Here is a 26095-nt window from a genome sequence, read left to right as displayed (position 1 = left end):
TTGGTGGCTGACTAAATACTTTTTTGCCCCACTGTATATGTCAACTATGTTCTTCTTTGTAAAATACAGCTCATATTGATCATTGGAAGAGTAAACAGCCTCACATAAAACATATCAAATCAGCAGGCACCATACCCTGCAGAATGACAGGCAGAATAATGAGTAATGCTTTAGACAACCCTGTTATCAGGGCCAGCTCGTGAGAGACAAGAACAGAGCAGAAATTCCATTTACACTCATGCAGTTGTGCAGTGTGCCTGAAAGCAGACCTAGGCTGACCTCGTAAAAAGCTAATTTGTGCTGTTGTCTTTTTCCAGGCCACCATTATGAATATTAAAGCTGAAGAGGGTTTAAGCTCTGCAGCAAAATGTGTGTGTGTGACCTTTCTTCTGCCCTGGTACACTCTTTATCTTACCCCCGAAGTAGGATCCGTCTAACAGCTTGGTTTCCTTGTTGCCCTTGGTGAGAACGCTGACCACTCCGTGCTGGATGAAGTACATCTTCTTGCCGATGGTGCCCTCTCTGATGATGTAGTCTCCGGGCTGGAACACCTCGAAGCGCAGCTTGGTCAGCATGGAGGTCACAAAGTTGGGGTCCGCGTTGGCAAACAGTGGCATGGAAGCCACCAGCTTTCGACAGTTAAAGTTAACGATTTCCTGCAAACAGGAACACACATTCACACACGCACACGCACACACAGAGGAAGATGGATGCTTTAGTTAACAGCCCCTCAGAGAGACAGAAAGTGCTCAGAGAATAATTCATCCCAACGTTGAAAGAGTGATTATCATCAGTTATGGCACTTCAAAATCACGACCCACACAACAATTTCCCTTTGCGATTAATACGTATTCTATTTTAACACCCACACACAGCCCCCAGCCCTCTCCCACCTCTCTGAGTGGCTCGTTGAGTTCTCCCAGGATGCTCTCCTCGTCAAACATCTTGCCTTGGTAGCGATGCTCGTAGTAGTCATGGATCCTCTGCCTCATATCAGCCGGCAGCTTGTGGAAGGACATGTACTGCTCCACCTGTTTGTACTGCCGGCCAGGGAGAGAGAGAGAGATGAAACACAATAAGGTCAGTCCAAGGTCACCGCCCCCACAGCACTGTGACTGAGTCATACCCTACAGGTTACTAAAAGCTTAGAGGTCAAGCCCTCCATACAACACATCAGATATACACACAGCACACAAGACTGCTTGTACATTTTTCCCCACACAAAAGAAAAGCCGAAAATAGCAGATGTTTATAATACGGTATATTTCCTTTCTGAATATGCACTGGCTGGCAGCACAGAGGAGGAATAAGTGGATAGAGAGAGAGAGAGAGAGGGGGGGAGAGAGAGAGAGAGAGAGAGAGAGACAGAGACAGAGACAGAGACAGAGAGAGAGAGAGAGAGAGAGAGAGAGAGAGAGAGAGAGAGAGAGAGACGATGGGGGGAGGCACTGATTGGGAACACATTTCCCTAAGTACTGTACTGTATCTGATTGCAAGCAGAATCCATTGATGAGAAAAGGGAGAAGATTGAAGGAGGAAATCACACAGGAACCTCCTACGCACGCACGTATGCACACAAACAGAACAATCACATGTGGACCACCAAACACCACAGGGTCATGAGCCAACTCAGCAGAGACAGTTGAGACCTTGTTAATCGGTGTTACGCAGGTCTATGGTGACGCAGGTCTATGTGTGGCACAGGATGTGGCGCGGGCGGGGTAGTGGGAGTAATCACAGTTGGGTAATTAGCAGAGTTACTACGGGGACACAGATAAGGTGAGTGTCATTCAGACCACACACAGAAAGACATTGGGAGAGCTCCATTTAGTCACAGACACCGGCTTTGTTCGGGCTTCCTTTCTCAGTGCATCGACTTCTGAGGTGAATGAACAGAGCAGAGGGGGGAAGAAAAGATGGCGGGTGGAAGGAAAAGAAAGAGAGAGAAAGAAAGTTTCTTAATATGAGATTATGAACAGTATGAATGAAAGAATCCACTGAGGGAGCTGGGATGAGACGGTATTCAGAGCACGCCTCCAAAACTACTGTCTGCAAACAGAGGAAGAGAGAACCGGAGAGAGACAGCATTCAGAGCACGCCTCCAGAACCACTGTCTGCAAACAGAGGAAGAGAGAACCGGAGAGAGAGACAGCATTCAGAGCACGCCTCCAAAACCACTGTCTGCAAACAGAGGAAGAGAGAACCGGAGAGAGACAGCATTCAGAGCACGCCTCCAGAACTACTGTCTGCAAACAGAGGAAGAGAGAACCGGAGAGAGAGACAGCATTCAGAGCACGCCTCCAGAACTACTGTCTGCAAACAGAGGAAGAGAGAACCGGAGAGAGAGAGCATTCAGAGCACGCCTCCAAAACCACTGTCTGTAAACAGAGGAAGAGAGAACCGGAGAGAGAGACAGCATTCAGAGCACGCCTCCAAAACCACTGTCTGCAAACAGAGGAAGAGAGAACCGGAGAGAGAGACAGCATTCAGAGCACGCCTCCAGAACCACTGTCTGCAAACAGAGGAAGAGAGAACCGGAGAGAGAGACAGCATTCAGAGCACGCCTCCAAAACCACTGTCTGCAAACAGAGGAAGAGAGAACCGGAGAGAGAGACAGCATTCAGGGCACGCCTCCAAAACCACTGTCTGCAAACAGAGGAAGAGAGAACCGGAGAGAGAGACAGCATTCAGGGCACGCCTCCAGAACCACTGTCTGCAAACAGAGGAAGAGAGAACCGGAGAGAGAGACAGCATTCAGAGCACGCCTCCAAAACCACTGTCTGCAAACAGAGGAAGAGAGAACCGGAGAGAGAGACAGCATTCAGAGCACGCCTCCAAAACCACTGTCTGCAAACAGAGGAAGAGAGAACCGGAGAGAGAGACAGCATTCAGAGCACGCCTCCGGAACCACTGTCTGCAAACAGAGGAAGAGAGAACCGGAGAGAGAGACAGCATTCAGAGCACGCCTCCAAAACCCCTGTCTGCAAACAGAGGAAGAGAGAACCGGAGAGAGAGACAGCATTCAGAGCACGCCTCCAGAACCACTGTCTGCAAACAGAGGAAGAGAGAACCGGAGAGAGAGACAGCATTCAGAGCACGCCTCCAAAACCACTGTCTGCAAACAGAGGAAGAGAGAACCGGAGAGAGAGACAGCATTCAGAGCACGCCTCCAGAACCACTGTCTGCAAACAGAGGAAGAGAGAACCGGAGAGAGAGACAGCATTCAGAGCACGCCTCCAAAACCACTGTCTGCAAACAGAGGAAGAGAGAACCGGAGAGAGAGAGACAGCATTCAGAGCACGCCTCCAAAACCACTGTCTGCTAACAGAGGAAGAGAGAACCGGAGAGAGACAGCATTCAGAGCACACCTCCAGAACCACTGTCTGCAAACAGAGGAAGAGAGAACCGGAGAGAGAGAGACAGCATTCAGAGCACGCCTCCAAAACCACTGTCTGCAAACAGAGGAAGAGAGAACCGGAGAGAGAGAGACAGCATTCAGAGCACACCTCCAGAACCACTGTCTGCAAACAGAGGAAGAGAGAACCGGAGAGAGAGACAGCATTCAGGGCACGCCTCCAAAACCACTGTCTGCAAACAGAGGAAGAGAGAACCGGAGAGAGAGACAGCATTCAGAGCACGCCTCCAGAACCACTGTCTGCAAACAGAGGAAGAGAGAACCGGAGAGAGAGACAGCATTCAGAGCACGCCTCCAAAACCACTGTCTGCAAACAGAGGAAGAGAGAACCGGAGAGAGAGAGACAGCATTCAGAGCACGCCTCCAAAACCACTGTCTGCTAACAGAGGAAGAGAGAACCGGAGAGAGACAGCATTCAGAGCACACCTCCAGAACCACTGTCTGCAAACAGAGGAAGAGAGAACCGGAGAGAGAGAGACAGCATTCAGAGCACGCCTCCAAAACCACTGTCTGCAAACAGAGGAAGAGAGAACCGGAGAGAGAGAGACAGCATTCAGAGCACACCTCCAGAACCACTGTCTGCAAACAGAGGAAGAGAGAACCGGAGAGAGAGACAGCATTCAGGGCACGCCTCCAAAACCACTGTCTGCAAACAGAGGAAGAGAGAACCGGAGAGAGAGACAGCATTCAGGGCACGCCTCCAGAACCACTGTCTGCAAACAGAGGAAGAGAGAACCGGAGAGAGAGACAGCATTCAGAGCACGCCTCCAAAACCACTGTCTGCAAACAGAGGAAGAGAGAACCGGAGAGAGAGACAGCATTCAGAGCACGCCTCCAAAACCACTGTCTGCAAACAGAGGAAGAGAGAACCGGAGAGAGAGACAGCATTCAGAGCACGCCTCCGGAACCACTGTCTGCAAACAGAGGAAGAGAGAACCGGAGAGAGAGACAGCATTCAGAGCACGCCTCCAAAACCACTGTCTGCAAACAGAGGAAGAGAGAACCGGAGAGAGAGACAGCATTCAGAGCACGCCTCCAAAACCACTGTCTGCAAACAGAGGAAGAGAGAACCGGAGAGAGAGAGACAGCATTCAGAGCACGCCTCCGGAACCACTGTCTGCAAACAGAGGAAGAGAGAACCGGAGAGAGAGACAGCATTCAGAGCACGCCTCCAGAACCACTGTCTGCAAACAGAGGAAGAGAGAACCGGAGAGAGAGAGACAGCATTCAGAGCACGCCTCCAGAACCACTGTCTGCAAACAGAGGAAGAGAGAACCGGAGAGAGAGACAGCATTCAGAGCACGCCTCCAAAACCACTGTCTGCAAACAGAGGAAGAGAGAACCGGAGAGAGAGAGACAGCATTCAGAGCACGCCTCCAAAACCACTGTCTGCAAACAGAGGAAGAGAGAACCGGAGAGAGAGAGACAGCATTCAGAGCACGCCTCCAGAACACTGTCTGCAAACAGAGGAAGAGAGAACCGGAGAGAGAGAGACAGCATTCAGAGCACGCCTCCAAAACCACTGTCTGCTAACAGAGGAAGAGAGAACCGGAGAGAGACAGCATTCAGAGCACACCTCCAGAACCACTGTCTGCAAACAGAGGAAGAGAGAACCGGAGAGAGAGAGACAGCATTCAGAGCACGCCTCCAAAACCACTATCTGCAAACAGAGGAAGAGAGAACCGGAGAGAGAGAGACAGCATTCAGAGCACGCCTCCAAAACCACTGTCTGCTAACAGAGGAAGAGAGAACCGGAGAGAGAGAGACAGCATTCAGAGCACGCCTCCAAAACCACTGTCTGCAAACAGAGGAAGAGAGAACCGGAGAGAGAGACAGCATTCAGAGCACGCCTCCAAAACCACTGTCTGCAAACAGAGGAAGAGAGAACCGGAGAGAGAGAGACAGCATTCAGAGCACGCCTCCAAAACCACTGTCTGCTAACAGAGGAAGAGAGAACCGGAGAGAGAGAGAGAGAGAGCAGTTCAAACAATGGAACAACAGAGCAATGACATGAATTACAAAAACGTCAATACAAGATGCTGGCTGATGGTGTGTGTGTGTGTTGTACACACATTCATGTGTTTTTCCCTCCCTGTGTGTGCCTATGTATCTATGTAAGGTGTTACAATTGGTAACAACAAAATCCCTGTGGCACCTGAGCTAAAATCTACTATCGCATGATTCAACCCCCCAAAAAGACGAGGAGAGGGGGCTGGTTTTACAGTGAGGACGTGTGTGTGAGGAGGATGAGATCTCTCTGGGCCGATTCACTTGCACCAGGAGAGAGATCAAAGCACACAGAAATAAGAAACAGCAGCAGGTAGAGGAGCATCATAGACCTTCACTACACTAAGCCCTGTCTGAATGGAAAGTCACTATATTCTACTGTTAAGCCTAGGTTATACTTTGATCAACCCTGATACGCTTCATACAGGCATAATACTGTTACAACAGATGGGGGGGGGTAACCTTACGTGTCTCTTTCCCCAAGCTGAATGTACAGTCAGAGTGGACAGCCATTTCATCCTCTGAGGTGTTCTCCTAAAACATAGATAGCCCTGCGTCAGCCCCGTGTCGGAATGAATTACAAATCAGAGAGGAGAGGCTGTGCAGAAATAATACACACTAACATACGGCACTCGGTGGCCACAGACCTCATGATAACCACACACCCTCTCTCCTTCCAACTGTCTCCCGGAGAGAAACCTGTTACCTCCAGCCACTGACCTCAACCACACACTCCCTCTAACTCCCTCCATCCCACCTCTCACCCTCCCTCCCCCTCTCCAGGAAATAGAGAAACCTGTTACCTCCAGCCACTGACCTCAACCACACACTCCCTCTATATATCTCCCTCCATCCCATCTCTCACCCTCCCTCCCCCTCTCCAGGAAAGAGAGAAACCTGTTACCTCCAGGGAGACATCACTAATGACAGTGGGTAGTGACTGGCTCCCTGAGAATCAGACCCCTGTGATGAGGTGCCCGCAGCAGTGCCTGAAGAGAAACATTAGTGCTGCTTACAAAATGGCACCCTATTCCCTATAGTGCCCTGGTCCTGGTCAAAGGTAGTGCACTAAATAGGGAATAGGGTGCCATTAAGGAGGCAACCAGGGCCTGGCCAGTCGGAGGGAGCAGGTCACTCAACGTGAGCGCACAGTGCACAACAGGCTCACTGCTGTCACTGCTGACGCACACACACACAAAAACACATACACACGTCAAGGCAGAAAATGGGAGGGAGCCAGCTAATGAAGTAATGCTCGCTCTCGCATCATGGAAGAGCAACAACTGCACGTCTGTCTGTCTGTCTGTCTGTCTGTCTGTCTGTCTGTCTGTCTGTCTGTGTCTCTCTCTCTGCGTCTCTCTCTCTATATCTGCCTTTTCAATCCCCTCTCTGCTCTCCTTTTCAACACTCTCCTTTCTGACTGATGTCTTTATAAGGAAGGTCTATAATTCTGAGTTCTCACTTCAATCCCCTCTCTGCTCTCCTTTTCAACACTCTCCTTTCTGACTGATGTCTTTATAAGGAAGGTCTATAATTCTCAGTTTTCACTTCTGTCTTTCACCTCATCCTCAGATGTAGACAAGTCTCTGTCCGTCTGGATCTAGCCAGAGGCTCCCGAGCCTGCCTTCCGAATCACATTTCTCCTCCTCCATCTCCTCGCCCTCCTCTCCTCTACAGAATGAAGGACAGTCTGGAGCCCGAGTGTGAGCCTGTGCATGCGGACGATGCCGAGCGGTCGACCGTGACCGCTCACCTCCAAAATGGTGGCAGGCGGAGGAGCAGGAGCCGCGGTGGCTTTTTAACGTGTTGCATCCCGTGATCACGTTCAAAGGCACACACACACACACACACACACACACACACACACACACACACACACACACACACACACACACACACACACACACAGGCACATATACGGATGCACACACACATACACACACACATGCATGCACATAATATGTACACCTAAACAAATACTCATGTACACACACAGATGTGCACACCCACACACACGACGCTACAACAGACACAGGAGTTCAAGGGTCGAGCGTCTGAATTAGGATGATGTAGCTGAAAGTGAAAGGTGGAGTTTGAGAGCAAACCACACTCAGATATAGACACTAAATGCACCAGATAAAGGACCTTAAAACAACATGGTCAGAACTGGGGGATCATATTCCTTTAATCCTGGTTATACTCTTATAATGCATCATTCATAAATAAAATGTGCCTTGAAAAATCAATGAAAAAAACGCTAAACTGGAAAACTAAATGATAGAACTTCAAAAGAAGAAAGAGAGGCAGAAGAAACATGAAGATATTCATTCCCAGGGCATCTGAGAGATTAATTCTAAGCCCTGCCATGAGCTAAGCATGGAATCTATCTCTTATCAGGAAGTCTATTCAAATGAAATCTCTTGGTATAAATTTGAACATTTCCTGATCTGATGATGAACCAGAATGTCTCAATCTTCCTCTTCTTCAGAGAACTAGTCCTCCTGTCCAATCCTGTCCAACACAATGAGAAAGTCCTCCTGTCCAATCCTGTCCAACACAATGAGAAAGTCCTCCTGTCCAATCCTGTCCAACACAATGAGAAAGTCATCCTGTCCAATCCTGTCCAACACAATGAGAAAGTCATCCTGTCCAATCCTGTCCAACACAATGAGAAAGTACTCCTGTGGTAGTCCTGAAGATTACAACCTGTCTGTCTTTCTCTGTAAACTGTCTGTCTTTCTCTGTAACCTGCCTGTCTGTCTTTCTCTGTAACCTGCCTGTCTGTCTTTCTCTGTAACCTTTCTGTCTGTCTTCCTCTGTAAACTGCCTGTCTGTCTTTCTTTGTAACCTTTCTGTCTGTCTTTCTCTGTAAACTGTCTGTCTGTCTTTCTTTGTAACCTTTCTGTCTGTCTGTCTGTCTGTCTGTCTGTCTTTCTCTGTCTGTCTGTCTGTCTGTCTGTCTGTCTGTCTGTCTGTCTGTCTGTCTGTCTTTCTTTGTAATCTGTCTGTCTGTCTTTCTCTGTAACCTGTCTGTCTGTGTAACCTGTCTGTCTTTCTCTGAAACCTGTCTGTGTCACGCCCTGGTCTTAGTATTTTGTGTTGTCTTTATTAATTTGGTCAGGCCAGGGTGTGACATGGGTTTTGTATGTGGTGTGTTTTGTCTTGGGGTTTTTTCATACGTATTGGGATTGTGGCTTAGTGGGGTTTTCTAGGTAAGTCTATGGCTGTCGGGAGTGGTTCTCAATCAGAGGCAGGTGTTTATCGTTGTCTCTGATTGGGAACCATATTTAGGCAGCCATATTCTTTGAGTGTTTGGTGGGTGATTGTTCCTGTCTCTGTGTTTTGCACCAGACAGGGCTGTTTTAGGTTTTCTCACATTTATTGTTTTGTTAGTTATTTCATGTATAGTGTCTCTATAAATTAAAGAACATGAATAACTACCACGCTGCATTTTGGTCCACTTCAGATGAAGAAAACCGTTACAGTCTGTCTGTCTATGCCCTGTTGACATTTCTCTGTGGGAACTGGGAAGCATCAGAATTATCACAGACAATGACGACAAGGATTTAGGTTTTCCAGTTGTCTTCTAACCTCCTGTATTCCCATAAAACACTGTCACTGCGGAATTCATCCATTTGGCATTGGCTTTGTAATGCAACACAATTTGATTCCCCTCCGCATGAAAGGGCATTAGCCAAGTGAAAAAAACTGTCTTTGAAGATAATTCCCTGTTTGTGTTGTGAATCACTAGCACATACATTCTTAGAGAAAAAGGTGTTATCTAGAACCTAAAAGGGTTCTTCAGCTGTTGCCATTGGAGAACCCTTTGAAGAACCATTTTTGGTTCCAGGTAGAACAGTTTTGGGAAGGGTTCTCCTATGGGGACAGCCAAAGAACCCCTTTGTAACCCTTTTTGCCAAGAGCGTGGCGACCGCATATCCACAGCCACCGTCTCTCTCTCTCTGGAGCCCAGGGAAGGAGACATAGTGGACTAGGGCACTCGCCACTAGGGGATGGATCTCTCTTGAGGAAGTGATGTGGCTGATAACACCCAGCGTGACAGGAAATTATGTTATATCCTCATAGCCATCAGTTCACTAACAAAAGAAACCTTGCTCCTCTTCTTCTGCTACTTAGACAAATCCAATCATTGTCAGTACTGAGAAGCTAATCAGTTCTCCAGGGCATCCACTTTCTAACCGTAAACCTCTGCTGTCCGTATGTGTCAGTCAATTCAATCCAACACTCAGTTGGATTTCTCACAGTTCCCATGAGAGAAAGGGATTTAGAGCCCTTGATGCTGTTTTACTGCACAATCCCTCCCTCACTCTCTCATCTCTCTCTACCCACTCTCTACCTTCTCTCTCTCGCTCTCTCTCTCTCTCTCTCCATATGGTCATACTGTGCTCTCGCTGTTTCACTTTCTTCCTCCTATCACTCTCTCTCTGCACTCTTAGGTGCTATCTAGAACCAAAAAGGGTTCTCCCATGGGGACAGCCTTGGAACCCTTTTTTTTTTAAAGAGTATGTCTCTGTCGATATCTCTCCCCAGTAGCCTCCTGTACCTCTACTCACTCTCTCCTCCTGGATGCAAATCTTTACCAAATAAAACATGCATAATTGATTTCCCAAAAGAGATGTCAGCCACTTAATTGTAATTTCTAAACATTTCTGTCTCCCCCTCTTCTGTGACTCCCTCTCTCCATCCGTGCCTTCCATATGAGTAAGGTAGACACAGTGTTCATTGAAGCCTTGAACATCTGCACCCTGACACCCCCATTCAGAGCTCTCTACAAGGCAACAGAAAATAAAGGAGCATATAACACTGGCTACACTTCTGATGTGATCTGAATGTTCTGTGTTAAAGGAGAGCTCTACGTGCGCCATGACATTTCAATTCAGGACTTTCGTGCCATTGTCTTGTGGAGGTAGTCCAGATGTAATTGAATTCAGGGCTGTGAGAGCAGAGCAGTCAATGGCAGCAGAAGCAGAAGTTAATCCAGCAGCCAGTGACTGTGAGACAACCTGTGAAGGAGGATAAGTGATGCTGGCGGGGTGACTCCTTGACATTTGAGTGTTTCTGGACTCTACAGAGGTATGTTATCTGTGTCTTCTACAGTGGTGTAACTCATATTCTCGGCATGCCTGTGATATGGTAGCTTCACTCTTGTAATTGGCTATTTTCATAACTGGGGGGGGGGGGGGGGGGGGGGGCTCAGGGACGTTTGGATATTCTAACCATTTACATAGCTATGACAAAGAATTACAAGTGTTAAAGAATATTCAGATTTCCTCAATGCAGCATCCCGAGTGGCGCAGCGGTCTAAGGTACTGCATCGCCGTGCTAGAGGCATCATTACAGGTCCGGGTTCGATCCCGGGCTGTGTCGCAGCCGACCGCGACTGGGAGACCCATAAGGCGGCACACAATTGACCCAGCATCATCCGGGTTAAGTGAGCAGTGCGGCTTGGCGGGTCGTGTTTCGGAGGACGCGTGACTCTGGACCTTCGCCTCTCCCGAGACCGTACGGGAGTTGCAGCGATGGGACAAGACTGTAACAACTAGTTGGTTATCATAAAAGTACAATAAATAAATACATTTCCCCAATGCACTATTCAGTATTCAATATTATATATATATTATATTATATTTGTTTCCAAATTGCATTTTTTACAAGATGTGAAAATATATGATCAAGCAGCTAGCATTTTGAAGGGGTACCTCGGGGCCAAATTAAGAGCCTTAAGAAGTTTCTCTGAGGAGAGGAAGAGAGGGGACTTTAACCTCCTTCAGATTAACACCACCAACCAGGTCCAGGCTAATGACAATAGCTCTTACGGCAAGACACAAAAAGTCGCTCAACTTGTCCACAGCTATACTCCAAGAAAAAAAGGTGCTATCTAGAACCTAAAAGGATTCTTTGGCTGACCCCATAGGAGATCCCTTTGAAGAACCCTTTTTTGGTTCCAGGTAGAACCACCAACCAGGTTCAGGCCTGGAAAAAGGGTTCTCCTATGGGGACAGCTTAAAAACCCATTTGGAAACCTTTATTCTATGAGTGCAGGCTACTGTATGTCCGTGGCTTGATTGTCTTTCATTAAATAGCAGAAAACAAATGATCCAGTCGACATGCATACCGGTTATAGACTATGGGGATATTGTCTACATGAATGCAGCTGCCACTGTATTGAAGACATTGGATGCAGTTTATCATAGCGCACTACTTTTTATTACAGATGATAGGTTCAGTACACATCACTGCATTCTGTGTCAGAAAGTAAACCCCCCTGCATACATTTCCACTGTACCTTACTTCATTGTTCATTTATAGACGTATGAGACATCAGACCCGGCCTCAGGGAAATCCCTTCCATCTACACTGAGTTAGGTCAAATCTGATTTTATTTTCTCTGCACCTGCCTTGTGGAATGATCTCCAAGGCTCTCTAAAGCTGGATGAATTGGTGCCTCTAGGGCAATTCAAAAGGCTGACAGGACCTTTTTACTGAAGATTGTGTTTGTTTTATATGATTTTGTTTTGCTTTTAGTGCGTTGATGCGTATTATTGATGTGTATTATTGATGTGTATAGTGTACTCTATATTAATGTTTTTGATGTCTATTATTGATTTTTATAAACTGGGTGGTTCAAGCCCAGAATGCTGATTGTCTGAAAGCCTTGGTATATCAGACCGTATGACAAAACATTTATTTGTACTGCTCTAATTACATTGGTAACCAGTTTATAATAGCAATAAGGCACCTCTGGGTTTGTGGTATGTAGCCAATATACCACGACTAAGGGCTGTATCCAGGCACAATGCTTTGCGTTGTGCATAAGAACAGCCCTTAGCCGTGGTATATTGGCCATATACCACACCCCCTCGTGCTTTCTTGCTTAAGTATATTGTATTTTGATGTGTATTGATGTTTTTGATGTGTTTTCAGGGCTCACCTAAGAAAGAGACCTTGGTCTCAGCATGACGCCCTGTCAAAATAAAGGTTAAATACAATTGTATGAGCTCTCTAACCTAATTCCTTTCTCCTACACCAGGGGTAGGAAACTAGATCCAGCCGCCAGATTGTTTTCAGAGCGGATGGTCGGTAAGCCGGAACATCATTAGAATAATTTGAACATTGCAAATTGAGCCCAACAAAGCCCAAAAAGAGATTGTATTTGAAAAGAACAATCATTTCCTACCTTGATTACATTGACACACGATTTCGTCTCTTTTTTTATTCGTGGGAATACATGGGAACGGGTTTTCTAAATTAAACTAATTTGAGCTTAATTCCTGGTGATTTTACAGTCTTTTTTGTATTACCAAAACTACAATTCCCAAGTTGCTCTCCCCCCCCCCCCCCCCCCCCCTTCCTTAACCCATTTAATCCCATCAGTCACAATAGTGAGAGAACAAAACAAACATTTAATACATTGAGTCCATGATGCTTGTGGTATTTATACAACATCTTAGAGGTCATATTTGTGACCAATGGGAAAATACAGTGGCTCCACCTTATACAGTGCATTCGGAAAGTTTTCAAACCCCTTGACTTTTTCCACTTTTTGTTACGTTACAGCCTGATTCTAAAATTGACTAAGTTATATATTTTTGCTTATCAATCCACACATAATACCCTATAGTGACAAAACAAAATGTTTTTTTGTTTAAATGTCTGCCAGCTCTAGGAAGAGTCTTGGTGGTTCCAAACTTCTTCCATTTAAGAATGATGGAGGCCACTGTGTTCTTGGGGACCTTCAATGCTGCAGAAATGTTTTGGTACCCTTCCCCAGATCTGTGCCTCAACACAATCCTGTCTCAGCGCTCTACAGACAATTCCTTCGACCTCATGACTTGGTTTTTGCTCTGACACTCACTATCAATGTAATGGGTGCGTGCTGGTAGCAGGGAAGTCAGGCGCAGGAGAGTGAACTTGGTATAAACGGAGCAGTTTAATAAATGCTAAAAAAACTCTGAAAACCAATATATACAAAAATAATATAAAAGGGTACAAAACCCATCGCACACCAGAACATGACTAGCACAAAACATACAACAAACAATCACAGACAAGGACATGAGGGGAAACAAAGGGTTAAATACAAGACATGTAATTGATGGGATTGGAACCAGGTGTGTAGGAAGACAAGACAAAACCAATGGAAAATGAAAAATGGATCAGCGATGGGTAGAAGGTCGGTGACGTCGACCGCCGAACACCGCACGAACAAGGAGAGGGACCAACTTCGGCAGAAGTCGTGACAATCAACTGTGGGACCTTACTGTGTATAAACAGGTGTGCCATTACTTCACACATATTTTCTGTCAATAAAGTTGTTAAGTGTCTCTTGCACAATGGTAGACCTGGTTGATCAGATTATTGGGACATAGCCACAGGTGTAAACCTGGTTCGTATGGGTATTTGGGCTGAGATATTCCGGTGTAGATCTGGTTTATATTAGTATTGGGACTCAGTCACAGGTGTAAACCTGGTTCGTATGGGTATTTGGGCTGAGATATTCCGGTGTAGATCTGGTTTATATTAGTATTGGGACTCAGTCACAGGTGTAAACCTGGTTCGTATGGGTATTTGGGCTGAGATATTCCGGTGTAGATCTGGTTTATATTAGTATTGGGACTCAGTCACAGATGTAGACCCGGCAGATTGCCTGCCGTTCTGTACCTTCTCACACCACTCTGGATTACTGACCTCTGCCTGCCCTGACCCCATGACTGCCTGCAGTTCTGTACTTTATGGACTCTGATCTGGATTACTGACCTCTGCCTGCCCTGACCCCATGACTGCCTGCAGTTCTGTACTTTATGGACTCTGATCTGGATTACTGACCTCTGCCTGCCCTGACCCCATGACTGCCTGCAGTTCTGTACTTTATGGACTCTGATCTGGATTACTGACCTCTGCCTGCCCTGACCCCATGACTGCCTGCAGTTCTGTACTTTATGGACTCTGATCTGGATTACTGACCTCTGCCTACCCCTTGACCTGTCGTTTTGTCTGACCCCTGTTCTAGTAATAAACGTTTGTTACTTCGACACTGTCTGCACCTGAGTCTTCTCCTGAAACGTGTTAGAAAGTGGGTAATAGGGCTGAGAAAGGCAAGTAACAGGGATGAGGTGTATTGGCAGAGGAACTAGGGTTTATGAGTAATAAATAGAGCATTTAGGGCTAGGAAATGGGTGTATTTGGGAAGAAATGGGTTAATGTACAAAGCACAGTTCCAGTGAATGCACAGTACCCGAGGAGGAACGATTACTATTTCATTGAATAGTTCTGATGGGGGGATTGAAGCTGGGGTGAAGAGAACAGAGGGTCTCTGAAGCCTCAGTAGCACCCAGGATTAATCAGCTTCAGGGCCTTCTTCCATTAGTCCTTCACCAATTAGACCCTGCCTAATTGCCAAGTGTTCATTAGAGATGTACAGGGGAGGGGCTGGACACTGTGCACCATGCACTCACTATCATTTGCTTCTACAGCCATTTGGGGCTGCTGGCATGTCACAACACGCTGCTTAGCCTCCCAACAAAACAAGCCCCTTCTGGGGTTCCCAGGCTACTCTCACAATCCTTACCCAACACCGCCAAGAACCGATAGGATACAAACAAACAAACACAGACACAGAGCAGCAGTGGAAACCCAGAATGCTGGTGTTGTGTCCATTAGCGTCAGGACACTACAGTAGACCCCCCCCCCCCCCCCCCCCCCCCCCATTGTGATGTGACATGGTTCACATCAGTAAACCCCCCCCCCCCCCTCCTCTTCCCAGTTTAGTGAGGGATTAACCAGTGAAGAGACACACTGGGCTCTGGCCTGCCTGGGATCTGGCCTGCCTGGGATCTGGCCTGCCTGCCAAACCGCAATGCAGATAGATGTACTGTCAGGGACTTACCATGTTGACTGCCGGCCACCATTTTGTCATTTACTGTAGTTGAGAGAAAATAAGTGACTGGGGAGAGAGGGAGAGTGCGTATTATGCTGTATACTGAGAATGGTATGATCGTGATGGTCTGGGAATAGTAAACGGTTTGGGGTTCAAGATTCTCACTGTCCTGATGCCATAGGAATAGCTTTTGGAATTGACTAAATACCCATCATGATAATGTAAATAACTACATGCTAACACCAAACATATCAAGGGTTTAGAAAGGTCTCGTTTTTCTGATATATTGGTAGGAAAATGAGAATATTTTTTCTCCCTGGTTTCTCTCACTTCCATTGTTACATGAGGTTACAGACATGCAGTTGGGGAGGGAAACAGGCATATGCACAGTCCCATAAAGATGTGCTGCTGCCTGTGCCCTCAATCTGGAGAGATGGAATTCCCTTTGTGTGATATGGGTCTCAACATGCCGTAGCTGTGATGCTGGAATCCATGGGGAAATCTGGAGTCTACCCTTTCCAACTCACACCTTAAGATAATTGTAGGCTAGCAGAGACACATGCATGGAGCACGGTAATACTGGGGGTTTGGAGGGAGGGAAGGGGTGAGCTGAGGAACAATCTCATGCACATATTCCCTTTGTGGGATTGAGGGGGGACAGAGGGACAGGGAGAGGCACAGAGTACGACACCACCTGGGACGCGCACCCCTCCAGGCAATTCTCAAAATGTTGGGATGTTACCAAAAAAAGAGAAAAAAATAAATACTTGAATGATAAAATCAGCAGAAAGCATTTTCCCTGTTGACTTTGTTTCCCGCCGATTCCGTCTGAACTGAGCAAAGAAGAGTCAGATTGTTGTTGGCTAATATGGAAAAAACCTTGCTCCTGAAATAAATCAAAAGAATATCTCCTATCTGGCTCCCGTGTCACAGTTCAAGCCACAGCATTTGAGAGTATGATAACTCAGGCTCTCCACTTTGTACCAGTTACCAGAGTTCCTGCTTCCTTTTAAGGGCTCTTTTAAGCTTGCTTGCTAGCTTCTGACAGCCTGCCGTTTATCACATGGAGGCACATTGTAATAGAACTCTCTATTCACAGCAGATTATACCCAGGCTTTCTGATGATCATTTTATTGCCGTCTTTGTGGAGCATTGCAAACATCCCTCCCATCTTCTTTCTGCAACATACTTCTGAACTATTCACAGATTTACCTCTCTCCCTCCCTCCCCTCTCTCTCTCCCCCCTCTCTTTCCCCCTCTCTCTCTCCCCTCTCCCTCTCTTCCCTCTCTCTCTCTCTTCCCTCTCTCTCTCTTTCTTCCCTCTCTCTCTCTTTCTTCCCTCCCTCTCTCTTCCCTCTCTCTCTTCCCCCCTCTCTCTCTTTCCCCCTCTCTCTCCCCTCTCCCTCTCTCCCCCTCTCCCTCTCTTCCCTCTCTCTCTCTCTCCCTCTCTCTCTTTTCTTCCCTCTCTCTCTCTTTCTTCTCTACCCTCTCTCTCTCTCTTCCCTCTCTCTCTTTCTTCCCTCTCTCTCTCTCTTCCCCCTCTCTCTCTCTTCCCTCTCTCTCTCTCTTCCCTCTCTCTCTCTCTTCCCTCTCTCTCTTTCTTCCCTCTCTCTCTCTCTTCCCCCCCTCTCTCTTCCCCCTCTCTCTCTTCCCTCTCTCTGCCCAGAGGGGATATACCCAGACTGTGTTTCTTGGTCAAGTTAAACTGTTACCAGTATGTCACCTAAAGACTGTCACCATACCACTCCTGCAGCTCTCATCTTGCCCAATGTCCATACATCCCTGTCTGTAGAGGTTCCCTCTCTGTAGCTACATGTAGCCACTCCCTCCCCCCCTATGCTCTAATGACTGTAGGAGCCTGTGAATCTGGTCAGAGTCAGAGGGAGGAAGGGAGACAGCTAACTGAGCAGACAAATGTGGCGTGTTGTGTCGTTTGGCTCTGCTTCCCTCTCCTCTGTCCTGGTTTCACTCATTGAGCTGAGGACTCCAGTCTCCTGTGTCCTCTCCTCTCTGTGTAAATGGGAAGGAAGCCTGAACACTGTCCCCTTGGGGTGATCGTGCCTGTTGGTCCACGCCAACAGCAGAACAGAGCAGTTCCACACATAAAGCAGAGTTCTGTCAGAACATAGGCCCACAGACCAACATTTTAACAGTCCACACGCGTACTGTAGCAATGATGCCCTTCTATCCTGCACCTTTCTGTCCTGCTCACTTCAAATCCGCAGGCTGATCCCAAAGCGAGAGCCTCACCCTGCAGAGCTACCTGCCCTTCCCTCACTGCTAATGTGACCACGTAGAACCACACCCCGTTCTCCAATCCAAGCCTCTGGTAGGACAGGGCCAGTGTGATGACTGGGCGAGTTTGTCCATTGGCTGCTGGTGCAGTGTCAGCTGGTTTCTCTCTAGGCTGGAGGCCCCGGAGACAGAAAAGAAACAGCTGTGCCCTTCCATGACACAGATCAGATGGGCAACAACTGGACCACTGGCTGAACATGGCCACCTGTCCTCCCAAAGCTGCAGGGGATTGTGCTGTACGGAGCTTCTTGTCTGGATTATGGCACTAACCTACTACTAGAAATCAGAGTGGATTCTACAGGCCTGGATCCTTTTATTACACAACACTAACACACACTGACCTAAAAGGCCAATCACGTTGTCTGTCTGTCTGTCTGTCTGTCTGTCTGTCTGTCTGTCTGTCTTTCTAGCATGCTAGCTAGAGACACCAGCCAACATGTCCTGGCCAGGCCACTTCATCTAACACTGCTTGACCTTCAGCACAGCAGTACAGTGGCCACTAATGGTGGAACTGCCTGGTGTCTAGCTACAGCCTCGACAGGGAGAAACAGGGAGCGACAGGGAGAGACAGGGAGAGACAGGGAGCGACAGGGAGCGACAGGGAGAAACAGGGAGCGACAGGGAGAAACAGGGAGCGACAGGGAGAAACAGGGAGAGAGAGGGAGAAACAGGGAGAGACAAGGAGAAACAGGGAGAAACAGGGAGTGACAGGGAGAGACAGGGAGAGACAGGGAGAAACAGGGAGAGACAGGGAGAAACAGGGAGAGACAGGGAGCGACAGGGAGCGACAGGGAGAAACAGGGAGAAACAGGGAGCGACAGGGAGAAACAGGGAGCGACAGGGAGAGACAGGGAGTGACAGGGAGCGACAGGGAGAAACAGGGAGCGACAGGGAGAAACAGGGAGCGACAGGGAGAAACAGGGAGAGAGAGGGAGAAACAGGGAGAGACAAGGAGAAACAGGGAGAAACAGGGAGTGACAGGGAGAGACAGGGAGATACAGGGAGAAACAGGGAGAGACAGGGAGAAACAGGGAGAGACAGGGAGCGACAGGGAGCGACAGGGAGAAACAGGAAGAGACAGGGAGTGACAGGGAGAGACAGGGAGAGACAGGGAGAAACAGGGAGAGACAGGGAGAGACAAGGAGAAACAGGGAGAAACAGGGAGCGACAGGAAGAAACAAGGAGAGACAGGGAGAGACAGGGAGAAACAGGGAGAGACAGGGAGAGACAGGGAGAGACAGGGAGCGACAGGGAGAAACAGGGAGCGACAGGGAGAAACAGGGACAGACAGGGAGCGACAGGGAGCGACAGGGAGAGACAGGGAGTGACCGGGAGCGACAAGGACCGATAGGGAGAAACAGGGAGCGACAGGGAGAAACAGGGAGAGACAGGGAGCAACAGGGAGAAACAGAGAGAAACAGGGAGCGACAGGGAGAAACAGAGAGAGACAGGGAGAGACAGGAAGAGACAGGGAGAGACAGGGAGTGACAGGGAGAGACAGGGAGAAACAGGGAGCGACAGGGAGAAACAGGGAGCGACAGGGAGAAACAGGGAGCGACAGGGAGAAACAGGGAGAAACAGGGAGCGACAGGGAGAAACAGGGAGTGACAGGGAGCGACAAGGAGCGACAGGGAGAAACAGGGAGCGACAGGGAGAAACAGGGACAGACTGGGAGCGACAGGGAGAGACAGGGAGTGACAGGGAGCGACAAGGAGCGACAGGGAGAGACAGGGAGCGACAGGGAGAAACAGAGAGAGACAGGGAGAGACAGGAAGAGACAGGGAGAGACAGGGAGAGACAGGGAGAGACAGGGAGCGACAGGGAGAAACAGGGAGAAACAGGGAGCGACAGGGAGAAACAGGGACAGACAGGGAGCGACAGGGAGCGACAGGAAGAAACAGGGAGAGACAGGGAGAGACAGGGATAAACAGGGAGAGACAGGGAGCGACAGGGAGAAACAGGGAGAAACAGGGAGAGACAGGGAGAGACAGGGAGCAACAGGGAGCAACAGGGAGAGACAGGGAGAAACAGGGAGAGACAGGGAGAAACAGGGAGCGACAGGGAGAAACAGGGAGAAACAGGGAGCGACAGGGAAAAACAGGGAGAGACAGGGATAGACAGGGAGAAACAGGGAGAGACAGGGAGAGACAGGGAGCGACAGGGAGAAACAGGGAGCTACGGAAGGCAGCATCCAGACAGACCGTGCTTAATTATTGGACACAGAAAGATAAATGGGAAAACACACTCTTAAATATTTATTGCAATTTATAGTGCTAATGTACCTCCAGGCAGACCGAGAGTGGGGAGAATGGGGAGAGGATTCTGAAAGACGTGGGATGGGGCAGGAGGCTGTGGCACAATGGGAAGGTGGCAGCAGGGTGGCATGGTGGCTGAGAATGGGCCCTGCTCCACGTGCTAGTCTGTGGTGAGGAGTCCCAGGCGGGACAGCTGTTAATAAGCCTAATATTATTGGCAGCAAGCGGAGCACCTCTAAAGCAGGACTAGACTGAGCGCTGAGCTGCGACGGCTGTCTGCTCCCCTCTAGTTCAACAGGAATTCTGCATCCACAGCAATAGTCATGCAGCCAGTCCACATCCATAGCACAGCAGTTTGGTGGTTGTGTGTCTATCTGGAGACCACATTGGATGCCAGTCTCCTGCCCACGTTGATCCCTCCTGGTGTGAAGGACAGTCTCTTGATTCTTCAAACACCCACACAAATATACAATGTCTCAGTGCTCACATTACAGGAAGCAGACTCTCGCTCACACACACATACAGTGGGTATCCAGAGACACTGGTTGGCTCTGCTGATTCTGACCTGAACAACTCCCTCACCCATCTCTCTCAGTCTCTCTCTCTCTCTATTTCTCACCAGCACTCCCTCTCTCTCTGAGGGGAGATGTACAGTATGTGGGGGTCTCTACAGCCCCAGCCACTCTCTCCAGGGGGTCTCCTCCCCTGTCCCTCTCCACAGATGGTGGGCAATGTGGCCGCCTGGCAGCAAGGTTCATTATCACCTACACTGGGCCCATGGAAAGGCTGGGGCTAGTTTGAGGTGGGCAGGGAGCTGTAGCTAGGAGCTGGGTAGGGCTTCCATGGCCAACTACCAGGGCCTTTCCCATCCCCACACAGGGGAGCCTGGGACTCTGGCTCTCATGCAGCCCTGAGCACTGCAGCTCACAGGGGTTGAAGGGAGGTGGAGACCTGCATCAATCTGCCCTCATTTAGGTCTGAAACTGAGCTTAACTGTACTGTACTGACTGGCTAATACACATCTTAAGAAGTCTAATCTGTTCAATGCTTTGGGTGTCCAAATGAAGTCTGGTTGGTTTCATTTCCTAACTCTCCTCTGGGTACAGATATACTGTTCTCCTTACATGTTGATCTCCTGCTGCTTATCCAGTTACCCAGTGATATTCCCATCCATTCTGATCAACGTCACTCACCTTCTCCTGGTACTGCCGACGGGAGGAGTCCAGAGACTGGATGAGTGCGGTGGCGTGACCCACGAACATGGCATAGCAGGTGGCGCCCACGATCATGCTGAGGATGGTGAGCCACACGTCCGTCATGCCCACAGGTGGGTACATGCCGTACCCGATACACAGCATGTGGCTCATGGCTTTGAACAGGGCGTAGGAGTACTGCTGGCCCCATGTGTCGTTCTGGATGGGGGGAGAGAGGAAGAGAAAAGGTGACAGAGGGAAGAGAGGGATATGGTGATATGGGGGTACTGTTCTCACTCTGCCAGATGCCTGGAGGGAAAAGGTCAGAAAGCACTAAGACCACCAGAGTCCTTCTTATCATTATCATCATCATCATCGTCAATGTCATCATCATCAACGTCATCATCATTATCATGATCAATGTCATTATCGCCATCCTCCTCCTAGTCATCATCATCCATGTCATTATCATCATCATTATCAATGATATTATCGCCATCATCCTCCTAGTCGTCATCGTCATCATCATCAATGTCATTATCACCATCATTATCGATGTCATTATCGCCATCCTCCTCCTAGTCATCATCAACGTCATTATCATCATCGTCCTCATCCTCATCATTATAATCATCCTCATCATCATGCAAGAGGGTAGCCACATCATGCCTCAATAGGAACATCAACACTTGGCTACATCAACATACACTCTTCTATATGTAAGTATTCAGGGGAGAACTGCTTTAGCTGGGCCTTTTCAGCTCGGAGCAGAAACTAAACACAACCATGAGGGTGACTGAATGGATGGAGCCCGAGACACAAGAGGCCTGCAAGGCAAAAAGTAGGTCAGCTATTTAGAAAAATGTGATTTTTCTTTTCTCGTTTCTCGTTTGTGGATAAATTGGCGTTTTTTTCCTTTAGGTCCCGTGGTGGTCCAAGCAGAATCAATATCTGCTCTTTCCTGAGGTGACATGTCCAAATTGCTTTCAAACTCATTTCCACAGGGGTAAAACCTGAGAGATAGGAAAGTTATTAGTGCCTCCTAAAAAGGTATAAAACGGATGACCCAATAAGATAATGGGCCAGCTACTGTAAGGAAAGACAAGAGCCACAGCACCACTACCCTCTAATTCTTATCAGGCCCAAACTTTTCTTCTCCGGGCAGAAAAGACCCAGCTCAGGCAGTTCTCCACAGTTTTTCATCATGGTGTTGTGTAATGCAGAGCAGGAGTTTAAGTCAAAGCGATCCCTCCCTGACAGTAGACAGCTTGCCATGCCAAAGGTGTTCGCTAGGCTACTGTTTCCACTGGCTGACTACTGGCCTGTCTGTCTTTAATTACCTAATTAGAATTTGATGTGATTGTTTTCTATTCACAGATCCCAGATTAATCCTCTTTGAGGGCTGGGAGCTGTTTGCCTGCCTTCCATGAGCTCTACAACAAATCCTCATCATAAATCATCTCTCTCTCTCTCTCTCTCTCAAAAGGCCCTGTTCGTTTGGAATATGGCAGGTTATACTGTGCGTCCGTGTGCCGCGGTTAATTCAGGGTCACACCTCAGGTGTCGCAGAGTCCGGTTATATAACCACAAAGAAAACTTAATTACAGAGGAGAGGGAGGTCATTACGAGACATAGGGCTTTCTTTCCAGCGACTCTGACTCTCCCTCTCTTTCGCTCCCTCTCTCTCTCCCTCTCCCTCACTCCCTCTCTCTCTCCCCCCCTCTCTCTCCCTCTCTCTCTCTTCCTTTCGCTCCCTCCCTCTCTCTCCCCCTCCCTCTCTCTCTCTCTCTCTCTCTCTCTCCCTCCCTCTCTCTCCATCTCTCTCCCTCTCTCTCTCTCTCCCTCCCTCCCTCTCTCTCCATCTCTCTCTCTCTCTCTCTCCCTCCCTCTCTCTCTCTCTCTCCCTCCCTCTCTCTCTCTCTCCCTCTCTCTCTCCAGCCCTCTCTCTCTCTCCAGCCCTCTCTCTCTCATCCCTCTCTCTCCCTCTCTCTCTCTCTCTCTCCCTCTCTCTCTCTCTCTCCCTCCCTCTCTCTCCCTCTCTCTCTCTCCCTCTCTCCCTCTCTCTCTCTCTCCCTCCCCCTCTCTCTCTAGCCTTCTCTCTCTAGCCTTCTCTCTCTAGCCTTCTCTCTCTAGCCTTCTCTCTCTCTCCTTCTCTCTCTCTCCAGCCCTCTCTCTCTCCCTCCCTCTCTCTCTCCCTCCCTCTCTCTCTCCCTCTCTCACTCTCTCTCTCTCTCTCCCTCCCTCCCTTCCTCTCTCCCCGAGACGTGCAGCAGCAGCGCGGCTAACAATGTGATGAAATTAAAGAACAGCATGAGTGCTCGCTGGAAAATTGTCAATACTTGACCAATATTGGATAAGAGCTTTCTGTCCTCTGAAAGTCATTATTTCATACGAGGCCAAGCTCACCGCCTAGCTCTCACTTTCAGAATACAGAAAACCAAACCATACAGAGCTGGTGGAGAGAGAGAGCTCCAAATAACTGAAGAAAATGCAGCAAATTGAATAAATGTGGGCGAATAAAGGAGAAAGGAAAAAGAAACATTTGATTTAGTTGGGAAAACGGACAGATATGCAAGGCAGCCATTTCCCATGATGCTACAGGCTTAGCACAGTAATTACAGCTACAGAGAGATGAGATAACAGGGAGGGACTAATCTGATTTAGACAGACTTGGGCTCCGTCTGAAGTGGTACCCTATTCCACACAGTGTACTTTTGACCAGAGCCCTGTAGTACACTTCCTAGATATTAGGGTGTCATTTTGGATGCTCACCTAGTATTGGAGCACAGCAAAGCACTACTTACCACCATTTTGTTTTTGGACACCCAGCAGTCCTGGGGGAAGTCCTGCAGCATGGGAACCAGGAACTGCAGACATCCGTCCCAGTGGCATAGCAGCAGCATCATACCAATCAGGTTGACGATACGCACCATGGCACTGGCCAGGTCATAGGTCATATGGAAGATCTGAAGAGCAGGACAGGAAGAGGAAAGGACTGTGTTAGGACATAGGTCATATGGAGGATCTAGAGAGCAGAATACAATACAATACATTATTGTCCATTTTGTGAGACACAAAAATGTGTCTTCTGTTTAGCGCAAACCGTCACACATACACGCTGAGAGGCACATGGTCAGCCACAGAGCAGCGCCCCTGGATGGAGAGCAGAACAGGAGGAGGAAGGGAATTGTGTTCGAGCACAAAGACATGTGTAGGCTGGCTGGCAGACAAAGCCCTGGATTACAAAGACCCTTTTCTCCAGGGGTGTTGCCTGTTTACTCTGTTCCCTAACCCTTTGGTCAATACTTTTTATAGTCAAGGTGAAGGCCAAGCAGTGGATTTCCTATATGCAACACGTGGGCTGAGCCAGACCACGTTGAGTCTGAATCTGAGCATACGTTCTAGTCCGAGGCCACAGTGTTCTCCATCACACATGCAGGACCCTAGCCTCAACGTACAGCAACATAACGAACTTCATCTTCGATGTAACACTTGTGCTTTTTACAGACGTTGACATGGGTGGTCTGTAGAGGATGGTCAGGATGGTCATGTGAGCATGGCTTAGCCTATGAGGAGGCTTTATTGAATCACTCTAATCAACCCCTTAGGTAAGCACACTAACACAAAGTGGATGGAGGGATGGGCAGGTGTGTGTATGCGTCCCTGCAGACTGAGTGTGGGCAGCCCGGGCGAGCTTTGTTAATCTTAATGATAAATAGACTCATAAGCAGCTACAGGACGCCTACTCTACGCTGGTGTGGATTTTAATGGCTTCAACAATTTAAAGCCACTTAATCCCATTGAGGGCCGCGGTGTGCACTGTTAACTGCTGTTCTCCTTATTACAAGCCACTCAGCGCCATTTAAAAGCTTAAGGCTGAGAGAGGGATATTCCATCTCTCTCGTCTTTGCTGGCGAACGTTGGGAAGAGGGGAGAAGAGAAGCCAGCCACAGTCACACACAGACAGGCGCTCTCCACCATTCCTCCTGACCCAGGCTAGATGTCTCCGGTTGCCTCCTAAAGCCCAGTGCTTGTTGATCTGACGTTTCATTGTTTCTATCGGAGTGGCTGTGTGGAAACAACAGACAGGGACCAGGGACTAGTACTGAGACAGGCTGTGTGACGGGCCTCTCTGGGACAGTGTGGACGCTGGGCCATCACATCAGATCACCTCCGTCAGATGGGCCAGCCAGAAAGGGGAGAGACAATAATGTCCCCAAGAAGTTTCTGCTGGGTAAGAGGGAAGCGTCAGGCCGCCAGGCTCCAGAGTGAGTGCATGGCAGAGACATCCAGCTAACGCTCTGGGCGCTTGTTCAAAGTGTTTAGTCCGTGGTGTATTTACAGTTGAAGTCGGAAGTTAACATACAACTTAGCCAAATATTTGAACTCAGTCTTTCACAATTCCTGACATTTAATCCAAGTAAAAATTCCCTGTTTTAGGTCAGTTAGGATCAACGCTTTATTTTAAGAATGTGAAATGTCAGAATAATAGCAGAGAGAATTATTTATTTCAGCTTTTATTTCTTTCATCACATTCCCAGTGGATCAGAAGTTTACATACACTTAATTAGTATTTGATAGCATTGCCTTTAAATTGTTTAACTTGGGTAAAACGTTTAGCCTTCCACAAGCTTCCCACAATAAGTTGGGTGAATTTCAGCTGACAGAGCTGGTGTAACTGAGTCAGGTTTGTAGGCCTCCTTGCTCACACACACTTTTTCAGTTCTGCCCACAAATGTTCTAAGGGATTGTGGTCAGGGCTTTATGATGGCCACTCCAATACCTTCACTTTGTTGCCCTTAAGACATTTTGCCACAACTTTGGAAGATGCTTGGGGTCATTGTCCATTTGGAAGACCCATTTGCAACCAAGCTTTAACTTCCTGACTGATGTCTTGAGATGTTGCTTCAATATGTCCACACAATTTTTCCTCCTAATGATGCCATCTATTCTGTGAAGTGCACCAGTCCCTCCTGCAGCAAAGCACCCCCACAACATGATGCTGCCACCCCCGTGCTTCACGGTTGGGATG

At 48.3% G+C, this 26095-nt stretch overlaps 1 protein-coding gene across 1 annotated transcript in view; it reads right to left on the bottom strand.

The window, feature by feature from the left end:
* Positions 1–26095, bottom strand: part of LOC139384749 (potassium/sodium hyperpolarization-activated cyclic nucleotide-gated channel 3-like) — a 90672-nt gene that overhangs the window by 30089 nt on the left and 34488 nt on the right. The window contains exons 3-6 of the mRNA XM_071129617.1: positions 23868–24029; positions 21064–21282; positions 894–1040; positions 416–656 (exon numbers count right to left, since the gene is read on the bottom strand). Of these exons, the coding sequence (XP_070985718.1) occupies positions 416–656; positions 894–1040; positions 21064–21282; positions 23868–24029 (769 nt within the window). The remainder of the gene's footprint in view (positions 1–415; positions 657–893; positions 1041–21063; positions 21283–23867; positions 24030–26095) is intronic.

This window comes from Oncorhynchus clarkii, chromosome 26 (assembly GCF_045791955.1).
Source record: "Oncorhynchus clarkii lewisi isolate Uvic-CL-2024 chromosome 26, UVic_Ocla_1.0, whole genome shotgun sequence".
NCBI lineage: Eukaryota > Metazoa > Chordata > Actinopteri > Salmoniformes > Salmonidae > Oncorhynchus > Oncorhynchus clarkii.
This window is presented reverse-complemented; position numbering and strand designations above follow the sequence as displayed.